The following is a 14812-nucleotide window of genomic DNA, read 5'->3' as shown; positions in this document are numbered from 1 at the left end:
AAAAACCTTTATGACAGCTAAACATAAAAGGTAAATTTAATTCTTAAAAAAATTATTAAAGAAGAGAGAATTCTAGTGATAAATGCACTGAAATAATCTCATGAAACAAAACATCTTCAGAGAAAAATATTAATTAATGCCAGACTCTATTAAAGTGCATAAAAAGCAAATTTATTTTAGAATTTATACCAAAAGCACATTCAAAATACACGTTACTCCGGTGCAGTAAGGCAGGAAGCTCGGCCTCAACGTTAATACAGCCTCAATCTTAATATAATTCTGCCTTTTAGTACACGAATCACAGTTTGTCTCAAAAGTTGAAAATTACAAGCGATTTTCTGTTGATAGCTTTATGTGTAATTTGGCATACAAGTAAAAAAAAGTCTTTATTCTTTTGCTTATTCTCTACATTCATGTCAGTCTCACAAGAAACATCTGATTACCATTTTCAATGAAAATCGGTAGAAGAGGGATAGTAACATTTCCAAACTTTTTAAACAAGTTAAATCATAAATATTTAACATATACAAAAATAAAACAAAAGGCAAATTTTAAGACATGTTCGAATTTTAATTTTTAAAAAATAAAATCATATTCTTTGCAAGGGTACATTAAAATGAGGAAAAAAACCAATAACTTGGATAGCCAACTGGTATACAGTTGCTTTCTTAAGATCAATGGATAAAGCAACTGAATTAAGAACCAAGCAGAGATGTCAAATGGACAGTCAAACCTATCATTTATATCACACAGCTTCTTACAAAAAGTTGAATTGCTGGAGTCTTTTTTAATGCTCACTTTTGCTCACGGAAAATTAACTTTTAAAACTTGCTCAATTTTAAAACAAGTCTCAGGATGGAGTCAGTCGCAACACTTGTCTTCAGTGGCCTCACACAATGAATCTCTCATTTAGATTAAATACATATATATAGATATTTTTATCAAAATGAGAAAAGAAAGAAAAAAATGGTTTCAGAAGATGGAATACGTGAAGAGGCTAGTAATAAATCCTTTGACCACAGAAAATCAGTGATAGACTGCTAAGATTAATTACAGAAAACAATTTATCAGTACCATAACAAAAGGGGTATAATAATTGTTTTTCTAAAACACCCAATTCATTTTTATAACAAATCAAACTGATAAATATTTATAAATTATTCACGTACTTTCATGTGAAGTTATTAATATTTATGCTTCTGTGGTATTTGTTTTTTCCCAACTCTTACTTCAAGGTCTTACTATAAATTTCTAGAAAATCTCAAATATCCCTAGGGCCATGGATAAACCACAAAAGTGATAATCCACCAAAATGTATTTTCACCTATGTATTAAATTTGTTGTGAGGTTAATTTCTCCTAATTTGCACAAGAGAATTCCAAAATAATGATCACATTGACTTTGCTATGGCTCAAACCCTTAGATAAATTTCTCTTATTACTTGTTAGTGTAAACTGAGTATATTTTATATTCATATTTAAACTACTGAATACCTGTAAACAAAGTAGCATTTATTAAAATAGAATATACACTTAATTTATACTAAATTCCACTGATATTTATATAAGTTTTTCATCCTTAATTTTTAAATACACACATCATGATTTTTTAAAACATTATCAGTCAGGTATATACAAAATTGAAACATGACAACCAAGACAGATTGTGATTTTAAAATAAGAAACCTCTAAATAGCTAATAATGTACAATGTGTAAAGTTCCAATAAAACGCAGGTATAATGTGTATAGAAATGTTAGCCCTATAATACCGAGCGATATTTACAAGCAAACATGATCCAAACAGCACATGCAGATTCAGGGTAAGTAAACACTCGGACACGAACTGCCAGTCGCACCTGGTCTCCACGGCAACAGATTATTTCTTCACAGAAAGGAGACCTATATAAGACAAAAATTTACCCAATTAAAAAGTGACCAAACACTTCAGTTTATTTCCAAATAAACCAGTATTTAAAACAATTTTTTAAAATTCTGTCTCTGCTACCAATGACTCTGTAATTTTGGTCAAGCTATTCAAATTAGACTATTTCCTCGTGGTTTATAAATTTTAAAAACATATAGACAAGATCAGAGATCCTCAACTGAGACTCATCGAAATCACTGGGAAAATTATCACAGACTATCCAGGACTACGTTTCAGACCTAATGAATCAAATCTGTGGCAAGGAGGGTACGCCACTGTAAAAGTTCCTCATGTGATTGTGATTTCATTTCTAAGTAACTACCAGACTAAATGATCTCTAAGACTCCTAAACCAAAAAAGTTATGAATCCATAAATTACACCTTACCGAAGACATGTGGCAAACGCACGTCTTGCATTTCTATACACAAAATGTATTGGGAACCCTTTAAATGTGTGCCCATCAGGTACAGCTCTCCTTATGGCATCTTGAAATTCTTCATTGCCTGCAGATATACTTGTTGTACGCTCAAATTCATAAGAAGCCAGAGCTGGTGATAAAAGGTAGGAAAGCTGGTCTTCCCAAACAGTAGTGAGGCCAAGATCCTATACCAATCAAAAGAAAAAGTGAAATACATTAATATTTTAAAAACCAAGTAAATGAAAATGTTGATTATGGTAATGTATGTCAAGAAAATATTTTTAAAAGCTGTCATAATTTTTTAAACTTCCTATTAATTATTTTAAGGATGCATAGAAATAAAAATAAAATAAAAAGAACTATAGGTGATCACGCTTTATTTATTTTTATTTTTTTGAGACAGAGTCTCACTCTATTGCCCAGGCTAGAGTGAGTGCCGTGGCATTAACCTAGCTCACAGCAACCTCAAACTCCTGGGCTCAAGCGATCCTACTGCCTCAGCCTCCCGAGTAGCTGGGACTACAGGCATGCGCCACCATGTCCGGCTAATTTTTTCTATATATTTTTAGTTGTTCAGATAATTTCTTTTTTTTTTTTTTTTTAGTAGAGAGGGGGTCTCACTCTTGCTCAGGCTGGTCTCAAACTCCTGAGCTCAAACAATCCGCCCGCCTCGGCCTCCCAGAGTGCTAGGATTATAGGCGTGAGCCACCGTGCCCGGCCAGTGATCAGGTTTTATAATACTTCTTAGAGAAATAACCAAAAACATTCAATTATGTTCATGAAGGCTTTGAATACTAAACTTCTTTAATATCTAGTAGACTATCTTTAATATCTACTAAAAAAGACCATATGGCATAGTCCTAATATGGAAGACACAGTGTCAGTGAATTTTGAGATCATATTTTATTTAAAGAGTTTAGTAAGGCCAGGCGCAGTGGTTCATGCCTGTAATCCTAGCACTCCGGGAAGTCGAGGCAGGAGGGCTGCTTGAGTTCAGGAGTTCAAGGCCAGCCTGAGTAAAAGTGAGATCCTGTCTCTACTAAAAATAGAAAACATCAGCCAGGCATGGTGGTGTATGTCTGTAGTCCCAGCTACTCAGGAGGCTGAGGCAGGAGGAATGCTCGAGCCTAGGTCTCTAAGGTTGCAGTGAGCTATAATGATGCTACTGCACTCTACCCATGGCAACAGAGCAAGACTCTGTCTCAAAAAAAAAAAAAAAAAGAATTTAGTAAGATTAAGTCTGACTAATTTGATTGCTCCTATTGTAAATTCAACTGCAGTAGGGGAGAAAAGTCACAAATTAATGCCATATGTAATTAAACAAATATTTACTGATCAATTACTCTGTAACAGGCACAGACTTTTATACTGTAGGAAGATAAAAGGTGAAGATGCCACAGGCCCTCGGGAAGCTTAAAATATGTTTCTATGGAATGTTAAAAGCAATATGATTTCATTTATAATACCAAGTGAACTATTGATAGCTAGACACATAAAGTAAAAAAAATATATATATTCAATTACAAACATAAAAAACTTCTCAAAATTCTAAATATTTTGATGATCACAATAGATCTTTAGCATTTTCTAATTTCACATTCAAGGTTTTAACTGGTCACAAGTGATCTCGAAGGTCCATGATCAACTGTACTTTTCCTATGGCAAAACGTGAATCTTATTTGCTCATTTTCAGGCACCATTAACTTAGCTAGTAATTACCACTGGCATCTATCTCAGCTTTGTTTTCTTTTCCTATAAAAAGTAATTCTTATAATGTAATAAAATACTGCTTTTATTTGTGAAAAGAACCTAAGGAAAGAAAGCTAAAGGCAATACGAGAGATGGAAAGGAAAGGGGAAGTAATGAGGGGCTTTCATTTCCAGTAGTGTAATGAACCAGGTCTCCTGACCAACTCTGTTACTGAAAACATACTACAAATGCCTTAGATTCTCCAAAATATACTTTTAAATGCTTTGATGAGTTGGCAAGTGAACAAGGAATATGTTAGAGGCTAAAGCTGAAAGTAATTAGAAACCCAGAGAACATATCTGATAAATCAGTTTGCTGTTGATGGCTTCAGGGAACATAGGTGGGGAATGTAACAGGGAACCCCAGAAGGTGAATCAGAAATAATCTTTTGTAGGAATGCTGAATTCTAAGTCCTTTGTTGGTTATATGTGTTGTAAATAACTTCCCACTCCAAGGCTTCAGTATCTTAATGTTTTCTTTCGATGAACATATATTAATTTTTCCTATATGATTAGTCCTTTTTATGTCAAGGCACTTTACAAAAGAAATCCATATGACTAATACACAAGAGGCTTGATCTCATTAGTAATCAGGGAAATGCAAATTAAGTAAAGTCAGAATGATATCATTTTACATCTACCCAGTAGAGTGTAATAGGAAAACAAACAGAAACCAATCTGAAGGGAGAAATAAATTTGAAAAAAATATAACCAAGCATTTTTACTAGGGAAATTATTTGAGTAAGCATCTAACAAAGAGGAAATCCAAATAGTGATATTCAGCAAAAGTCTGACTCTAAGATGTAAAGTCCACCATTCTTCATTTCTAGGAGGAAGTAATAAATTCTTTAAGTATTAGTGAAATTGCAAATTTTTCAGTCTCAGAACTTAAGTCTGAGAAAGTCTTATGACTTTCAAAACTCTAAACTTCACAAAGGCAGGGACTATATTTGCTTTGTTCAGGGTTAGAATAGTCACTGGCCCTATAGCCCAAAATAAATAAGTAAAATAATAAACAAACAAATGGGAAAAAGTTTGAAATTACAACTATTTCAACGTCAATTACCTTCCTATGTTCCGACACTAGGAGCCTCAGTTGCATTTCTATTTCGTTACTTGTTACTGATGCGTCAATTGTGGACGCACATAGAGGTGGAAAGGGAGGAAGGGATGTTGTAGCTCCTGGAGCACATACAGATTTAATTGCTTCTTCACTCATAGGTTTCCATTTGGATTCATCGTTCAAATCAAATACGCAGGTTTCTACTGCATCAGAGGGTTGACAATTTCCCAGGAACATCTGATGATTGAAAACACAACCAATTGTTCGATATGGGTACAATGGTTTGGGCTGTTCAGCAAGTGGAGGTTCATCAGGATTGGTAGGCTTGTGGATGTACCTAAAAAAATTAAATCATAATTTCATATAATGAGAACTTCAAAACTAAGAAGGCAGCATCTTACTGAAAAAAAAAATTCTAAAACTTAAGGCCATAACTACTTCCTATACTTATTTTTCTTTCTTATATTTCCACAATTTGATTACTCTGTAATAATTCTATGGTATAACTTCTAATATAGAAACCAACTCTATTCCTTTAACAACAGAATATATTCCATGTATATGGTTAAGATCAAAAAAGTTTATCTCAGATAACACAATTAAAAAACTTAACTATATATTATTAGGCATAACTAACCAAAATGATTATCAACCAGGGAGAAAAGATCCAGGGGAATGAGAAGAGGGCCCAGGGCTGTGCCTCTAGAACACACATTTAAAGAAAGATGAAGGAAAACTGAGAAAGAATAGCCAGAGAGGAATAATGCAAACTGAAACACAGAGCCAAGAAAAGAAAATGTTCCAGGAAGGAGGAAGCACTCAACTCTCAAAATCTGATAACAGCCTAAATTACTGAAAAGAATGTCCAGTAGATTTACCAACAAGAAGTTTGTAGCCATGTCAAATTTTCAAAAGAAATCATGATTTACAACTTGAACTTATTTTTAGGCTTAAGGATGATCACCAGAAAAAACAGATGCCAATCATACAAAACTAAAATATAATTTACTTCTTACCAGTTTCATGTTAGTAAAGAATATTTTAGGAGTACAAATTTTCTTGGAGTTCATTTACTTAGCTGCTATAATTCAAGTATTTTCTTAGTCACTGAAAAGACTCTAATAACTAAAACTGTCAACATGAACCTTTCAAGTACCATCAACATGAACATAAAACTCTGTAATTTAAAACATTTATATTTTCATTTTAATATCCTTGTAAACTTAGTAGACTAACCTGTGTCCTGTTAAACTCTCCCAAAAAGTGATTGTTCCGTCAGTTCCACAAGTCATAACCCACGCATGAGGTACTCCTTTTGCCTTAGTGCCAACACAGACAAAGGCTTCTAATCCATACCCAAGAAGAAGGCTGCACAGAAGATTAGCATGATCTTCACAGTCACCCTAGAAGACAAATTAAAATGAAGTATTTATTCCTTCATATTATTTCCTCATTAAGTATTTACATACAAAGTTATAATAAAAATTTATTGGTAAAGTTTTTCACTTTTAATCATTAGCCCAGTGTTATGCCTAAACAACAGGGAAAAAAGATAATATACTAATTTTAGAAAAGCCTAAATTATTTTACAAAGTTAGTGCTTACAAATCTGATGGTCGTAACATGTATATTACTTTAATAGGGGGCATTCAGATTCAAAAGTTTATAAAGAACTCATATAACATAGAAAGAAAAGTAGGAAGATTTTTAATAGATATACAATAAATATAATAGCTAAAGGACTTGAGCAAGCGGACAAATCATACAGCAAGAAATGTAAATAAATAGAAAACACATTAAACCAATGAATTAATGGCATCTATATGTGATAATTTCAAAGAAATATACATATAGGAAAAACGGAAGAAAGAACAAAATGCTAACAAAGGCTCTTAGTAGGGTAAGTTATATATAATTTTCCCTGTACTTTCCAAATTCTCTTTGATATGCTTATATTACTTTCACAATTTTAAAAAATTATGAAGACTTTTACAAAAGTAATAGAAATTATCTGACATGTTCTGCGAAAAATTACTAAAATATTAAACAGTATGGCTACGATTATGTAAAGACATGTATTTAAGTGTAGGAAAACTACAGGCAATCTGAAAAAGCAAAAATAACTTTTTTCCCCCTGCAGAGACACAGTCTTGCTCTGTTGCCCAGGCTGGAAGGCAGTAGCGTGATCAGAGCTCACTGCAGCCTTAAACTCCTGGGCTCAAGTGATTCTCCCGCCTTGGCCCCCGCAAGTAGCTGGGACTACAAGGGAATGCCACCACACTCGGCTAATTTTAATTTTTTTGTAGAGATGGGGTCTCACTATGTTGCTCAGGCTGGTCTCCAATTCCTGGCCTCAAGCAATCCTCCTGCCCCAGCCTCCCAAAGTGTGGGATCACAGGTGTGAGCTAGCATGCCCAGCCAAAAATAACTATTGAGTTGACTGTTAGGATGAAGGATAATTTTTTTCTCCAAAAAATTTGCATTAGTGGCTCTATACTGCTTTTTAAAAATTAACTGTAATGAAATATAGCATTTTATAATTATTTAAGTGACTTTACAAAAACACAGTAGCTAACCTTTTAGATCCAATATTTCTGAGTTTTTGTCCTAAAAAAATTCAGAAGTAAATATTCAATGTAAAAGTTCATTCACAGTAACAAAAAATTGGAAGCAAGCATAACTTGGCCAAAAGAAACAGTTCCTACAAGAGGGAAATAGTTAAGTAGATTTTGTATATTGACTCAAGAAAACTTAAACAACCATTAAAAATGGAAATCACAAAGACTATAGCAACACATGAAAAAATGTAGCATAATGCTAAGTTATAAAGTATGATACAAAATTTTATTTATATCTTAATTATAATTATGGAATAAATGATACATATACAGGAGAAAAACAAAAATATAAAAAGAAATGATAAATTGGGAATAGACTTATGGGCCAAGTTTCACATTTACTGTTGTACAACAAAAATATTTTAAATATTTGAAGAATTTTCAAGCTTCTATTTTAAGATGAGCTTTCTCTTTGAAATAGTGAATAAAGGAGTGATTATTTTACAAAATAAACATTTATGTAATAATTTTAAATATGTACCATTCCTACTATGTTTGCAATAAAAAAGTTTCTATATGTATATACAACTTTTGGGAATTACCACTTGGAAATAAAAAAATCAAAATAAATTTTTTGATAAGTAATGTTTAACTGTCTTTCAAGTGTATTTAAGACACAACCTTTCTAATGACAAGTCAATTTCTCATCCAAATATATTTGTGGGATTCTGTGGGGGATTGGTTCCAGGACCCCTTTGAACACCAAAACATGCCGATGCTCAAGTCCCTTATAAAAAATTGCATATTATTTACATATAACCTATGCACATCCTCCCATATACTTCAAATTATCTCTAGATTACTTATACCTAACACAACGTAAATGCTATGTAAACAGTTCTTACACTGTATTGTTTTTGTTTGTATTAATTTTTATTATTGTATTGTTACATTTTATTGGTTTTTTTAAAAAATACTTTCAATCCAGATACAGAATCCACAGGTACAGAGGGCCAACTGTACGTTCATTTTTCTAAGGTATCTTTTTACAAATGTAAATTCAGAATAACTATGACGTACTGCTATTTAATTCTATTATGTGTGTATGATACCTTGTTTCTACAGAGAAAGGCCAGCAGAGTGCACCATTGTTCCTGTTTACCTCCTCCTCCAATAACCGGGGCTCGTTCATAACCAAGGACATTAACAAATCTTGCTGCTTGCCTTGGAGTATCCAGAAGCCGTCCAGCTCGAAGTGGTTTAACATAGGAACAAACTGGCCTATTTACCCCATTTTCATCCTGGAGGAAGAAGGGGAAAATGCTACCTGTAACGACAGACTAATCATCCCCAATTTTAACTTTTTTTTAGAATACATTAATGTAGGATAAAATAATTCTGGATACCATTTATTGAGTGCTTACTTTGCACCCAGCACTAGGCTGCCAACTGCTGTGCATATAATTTCTCTTTTAATCCTCATAACATCTTTTATTTTCAGTTTATAGCTGAAGAAAACTGAAGCTACAGTTATTATGCAACAGAAGAGCTAGGATTCAAACCCTGAGCTGTCTGACTCCAAAGCCTGTGACAGTAAGAATAACTCTGAGAAAAGGGTGGGCAGAAAGAAAGGTAAGGAAGGGAGAGGGGCCCCAAGCTGAAGTATTCTTTCGTATTACCATACAGAATTTAACGATATATATCCAGACAGAACAAATAACTTTTCTGATTGATAAAACAACAATGATCTAAGTTTATTTCTAGATTGTTTCTATTAGGGCATCAAACATAAGAGATCCACAGGAAACAATAATTTGTTAATTAAGTCAATTGAAAGCAAAATTTTGAGAGGCATTTTAGAAAGTTTTACATTCTAAATACAGGATCTGTCTTAGTGCCTGTGCTGAATAACTACTGTGCATATAAAGGTCTCCGAGGGCTGTCCACCATTTCTTTAGAGTTAATATTACCAAAGCCCACATTTTCCTTAATTTCATAGTTACTGATATAGCAAAGTGAAAGGGCCACTTACATATATTTCATTACAGCAATATTTCTGATATTATCTAAATATCCTATAAGCTATTTATGTGTCTTGAAAATTTCAATATTTCAACCTCTAAACCTGCACTATCCAATAACAAAGCAACTAATCATGTGGCTATTTAAATTTTAATTAAAATTAAATAAAACTTAAATTTTAGTTTTTCATCACCTTAGCCACATTTTGAGTACTCAATAGACATGACTGGTGGTCACCATATTGGGCCGCACAAATATAGAATATTTCATCATTACAGAAAAGTTCTATAGGATAGTACTGCTGTAAACTTATTTCCTCTTGGGTCTGGAAGCACTGGAAATTGTTTTTCACACTATGCATAATAATTTTGTGGTTTATAACTACAGTTTTTACAACTAGATTGATTGCCTTAAATAACTTGTTCCTTAATTACATAGCTTGTCAAATACAGGAAGCAGTAGTAAGAAAGAGCTCTGGGAATCTAAGTAAAATAACCCTTTCATGTACTCTGTGTACATGGTAAGAGCTGGCATAAACCAAAAAGGCACTAGTTCAAACTACAATTTAATACAGACTCTGCCAGGATCAAGTTGCTATCTGGACTCTTCACTTCTCTATCCTTTGTACTGTTTACAAAAAGAGGCAACGCCTGGCCACTGGACAATCTTATGTGATTATTATGAGACTAAATGACCTTATGTGCTTCAAATCTTCTTACAATCAATTCTAAGAGGCAGGGACTTAAGTAATATTTCCTAAAAGAAAATCCCAGTTCCTTGATTTCCTTAGTAGCATCTCAAATTCTTCCTCCTTTCCTTTGATTTGCCATTTCTCTGATCCACTACCTCACCCCCTCCTCAGTCCTCTCTGGTCCCAGAAACTATGTGGCAATGAATAACTCTACCTCAGACTAGATGCAGCAGGGAGCCAGTTATATTTTGATTGGTTTCTCCTTTCCCTGGCTTCTGGTATTGTTGCCACCTTGATAACCCAGGCTTTCAATGTACGTGTCCAGAAAAGTCAGAAGCCATTTCCTTTATTCCCTCCACTAGCCAATTAGGGTCTCTCATTCCCAAGCTCCCTACCCAGAAAATGAACCACTTTTAGCCTGTAGGGCTAAATCTAGGGAAAGCAAGGTAAAGCTAGATCAATGTACAGGATCTGAGAAACAGAAGCCAAAATAAAACTACACTATATTTATATATAAGCATCTATATGAGGTTGAATACATAAAAAATATTTGAATGGTTCCTCAGAAGTTATAAAAATTATACAGATTTGACCATATATTTTATGTTGGTTTGTTAAAGAGAGAAAATAGGTTTAGTACTCAGGAAAAACAGAGGCAGGGATATATAGCTGAAATGTTACAGTTAAATATTACTGGTCACTGGCTTGGAGATCTTGGTTATATACATTATTACATGTAACACTGATTGTTTTTTAAAAAAACCACTAACAAAAAAATATGTATGTTCAAAGCCCCAGTTCTGCACACAAGGGATGAATTTACATATAAACTGCAAAGTGTCCAAGTGGTTGTTTATTATTCTAAGTATCAAGCAAGGACACACTGCAAGTTAAACAAAATGGATTTTCATTTACTTTAAATCAAATACATTCAGAAAGAGGTTAGAATACAATAATTACAATTGAAAGCAAAATAAAACAAAGATTGCATTATGTCACTCATCTATTCAGTGAAAGAGTATTACAAAATCAACATTTTACAAATAAACTTTTTTTGGGAATAAATATATTTTAGAAATATAAGTTAAATGAAATTTACATATATAATAGTAAATCTCAAATACAGGCATGAAACTTTTCTGATGGGATTTACAAACCTGTGCAAAAATCTTAACCAGCCGTGAGTTGTGTGAGGGTCGAATTTGCAAATATTCTCTCCACCACTGCTTAGCATATACGAGAAACAATCGCTCTTTCTCTGCAGTTTTCTGGCGTTCCAAAGCAAGCTTGAAATTAAAAAAATTTTTAAATTTCTATTCATTCTCCTTAATTACTACAAAATATGCAACGAATCTACTTCTCCCTGTCACTACTACTACTCTGAGCCCCACTATCATCTTGTCTATAAGAGCCTAATGACTTCCCTGTTTCTATACCTACCCCAGTACAATCCAGTCTCCATACAGTAGTCATAAGTGATCTTATTCTTTTCCCCCAAGACAGAAATTTTTAAATAATAAAGCATATTCTTTTATTCCCTTGTTTAAAACACTTTAATCATTTTCCGTCACATTGCAAACTACCTGCCCTGGCCTCTATCTATCTCATTTTCTACCCCCATACCCATTACACTCCAGCCACATGGGGCTTCTGTTCCTGCATAGGGCCTTTTGCTCTACGCTGTTCCCATTGCCCAGAAGTTCAAGCCCCATGTTTGCATGGCTGGCTGCTTCCTACCATTCAGACCTTTCCCTACCCTAAGCACTTGATCTAAATCAGCACCCCCAATAACCGTTTTATCATATCACCTGCCATCATTCTCAACAAAAAACATATGATCTGACATTTTGTTTACTGACTTGTTTATTGTTTCTTCCCACCAGAATTTAAACTCCTTAAGAGCAAGCTGTCTGCCTTATACATAGCCACACTCCCAGTGTCTGGTACATTCTAACATCTGTTTAAGATCAGTAAATATTTCTGATATAAAAAAATTTAATAATAGTGTAATTTTAAAGAGAAAGCCTGGAAAATTAGAAACAATTTATATAACAGAAATAGGAGAATAAGTTTATGCTTTAGTCATTAAAAATGATATGAGAGAAACATGAGAAAATGTTTATTAAATGATGTTAAGCTTAAAAAAATAGAACCCCTGTACTTGTCAATAAAATAAAGTTACTATCAAAAAGATAGAACTCATTTACTTATATCATAAGTCATGAATAACACAATTACAACTCATATATACACATATGTATATGTGCGTACATACACACATACATATTTATTTATTCAAATAATATTAAGGTTGATTCCCACTACGTGGTTTCAGGTATATATACCACCCTTACACATCTCAGGTGCTACAGATTAGAGGGAGATGAGACTTTAGAACAGGAGGTTTCAACAAAACAGGGCAGGACATTGTTTGCTTGGGGGAGAAGAGTCAAGCCATCTAAAACTAAGTAACCAAAGATCTATAAAAGGAATACTGTAACAGGCAGAGTGGAGTAAAGGAACAATTTCAGAACTAAAGTATGTGATCAAGGAGAATCTTTCCACAGTGCCATCCCAACAAGTCAGCAGATAATCACGACCTGAAAAACTAAGGACTGCAAGGACTAAACAGGTATGGCAAATCCAATTTGTAGGGATGAAGAAACCCACTGATCTTACAAGACCCAGAAGAAAGTGATTCCTCAGAGGCCTGACAGTACAATTAGGAGAGCAAGCCTCTCCAAACACATTCCAAAAATGCCAAGCTCTTCTACCCTGAGAGTACACAGCAGAAATGACAGGAGCAGCAAGCTCTCAATAAATGTCTGTGAGATTAACATTAAAATCTCTCCCCCTACTGTCACCTCTTACTCCTTTATCCCCTTCAGCTTTGTAATTCTTATGTTGTTTCAATGAATATTCATCCTATTTCCCAAACTAGACTACAGGCTTCCCTAAGAAAACAATCTTGTCTTTATTTTCTTTCTCATCTTTTTTGTCAACCTTTGACTGCTAATCTAAAAAGTAATAAATGATAATTTTCTTAAAAAAAAGTACTTTCTAGGATCAACAGGTAAATACACTACTATGAAAATAAATACACAAAAAAGAGAAACTTAGAATTATTTACCTGTGTGTTCACTACTTCTTGAGATAACATTTGATTGAGTGGTGGGTACATTTCAAGTTTTATATTTAAAATTCCCACAGAAACTTTTGATTCTGTGCCTGTAAATACAAATATTTAGAACTTTAGAGCTTTTAACACTATGTATATCTAGTCAACCAAAGTCTAGCCAAAATAATTTAGGAACCTGGTGCTTTACCATTTACATGAAATAAAGGTAACATTCAACATCACTTTTAATATTCATACTAAAAATGAACCAAATCAAATTAGTTTATTTTTGACAATGGCATTTACTTAAGAATAAAAAAATAAAAATAATAACTATTTTCTTAGCTTTCTAATCATGTTTTAAGAAACTTTCTACCCTAAAGGATTTGGTATTCTTAATTTTTATTTTCCTTAAATGTATAATATCAAGCAGACTTACATTAAATACAAAGTCAAAGCAACTGTTAACACCTCATTCCATCTATGCAAAAAAAAGTTAGAAAGCATTTATACTCTTCATCACTTATAATAATTCCCATTTACCCCTTCCTATTATCACATCACATGTGAAAACAAATTTTCAACCCATTCCTAGATTTAAAGAATTAGAAAACAAACATACTTCATACCGGAACTATTTAATATTTTTTTAGTGAGTCAGAATATGCTTGTTTTTAGGTCATTACTATGATTATCATGTTAGGCCTATTTTTGAAGACAATTTACTGGGTATCTTTTTAGAAAATAGATCTCCTACGTAAGAAAACGTTTTTCTCAACTTTTTATTTAAACACATTCTGGGTCTGACTTATTAAAATCTAAACTACTAAGGCTGTGCTGTCCCCTGGCATGGTTTAACTCTGTGACTAAGTTTCAGTACCAAAGTAATTCCACTATATGCTATGGAAAAATATTGGTAAGTTTTGTTTTTTTCATTTTATTAGCAAATATATATTACATAGCAGGCAGTATGCAAGATTCCAAGGAGGCAATGGTAAATAAGACAGATACTATCTCTGTCCTTAGGAGTACTATTCATTGATACTAACGTTGAGCAAGTTATCACCTCCATATTACCTCTTCTAATTCTCACCCAAGGTAAAAGGTTGGGAGAACACCTGCAACATGTTTTGCAAGAACCACTGGTACTGATGGGGGTGCACTGTATTTCAGGGAGTGCTAGAGTGGAGTTAGTTTTTCTGTATGTGTGTGTGAAGAATTAATTTTCTTTACAGTCTTATATTTAATCAATATGTGTTAAAATATTAA

At 33.3% G+C, this 14812-nt stretch overlaps 1 protein-coding gene across 1 annotated transcript in view; it reads right to left on the bottom strand.

Annotated features, from left to right (window-relative positions):
• Positions 1 to 1720: 1720 nt before the first annotated feature.
• CEP76 (centrosomal protein 76kDa) overlaps positions 1721 to 14812 on the bottom strand; it is an 18764-nt gene continuing 5672 nt past the window's right edge. Inside the window, exons 4-10 of the mRNA XM_012649966.1 lie at positions 13556 to 13653; positions 11583 to 11711; positions 8825 to 9013; positions 6391 to 6557; positions 5158 to 5491; positions 2311 to 2528; positions 1721 to 1899 (exon numbers count right to left, since the gene is read on the bottom strand). Of these exons, the coding sequence (XP_012505420.1) occupies positions 1761 to 1899; positions 2311 to 2528; positions 5158 to 5491; positions 6391 to 6557; positions 8825 to 9013; positions 11583 to 11711; positions 13556 to 13653 (1274 nt within the window). The 3' untranslated portion in view covers positions 1721 to 1760. The remainder of the gene's footprint in view (positions 1900 to 2310; positions 2529 to 5157; positions 5492 to 6390; positions 6558 to 8824; positions 9014 to 11582; positions 11712 to 13555; positions 13654 to 14812) is intronic.

This window comes from Propithecus coquereli, unplaced genomic scaffold (genome assembly GCF_000956105.1).
Source record: "Propithecus coquereli isolate 6110/MARCELLA unplaced genomic scaffold, Pcoq_1.0 Scaffold308, whole genome shotgun sequence".
In the NCBI taxonomy this organism is placed as follows: Eukaryota; Metazoa; Chordata; class Mammalia; order Primates; family Indriidae; genus Propithecus; species Propithecus coquereli.
Note: the sequence above shows the minus strand (reverse complement) of the source record. Positions and strands in the feature narration are given on the sequence as shown.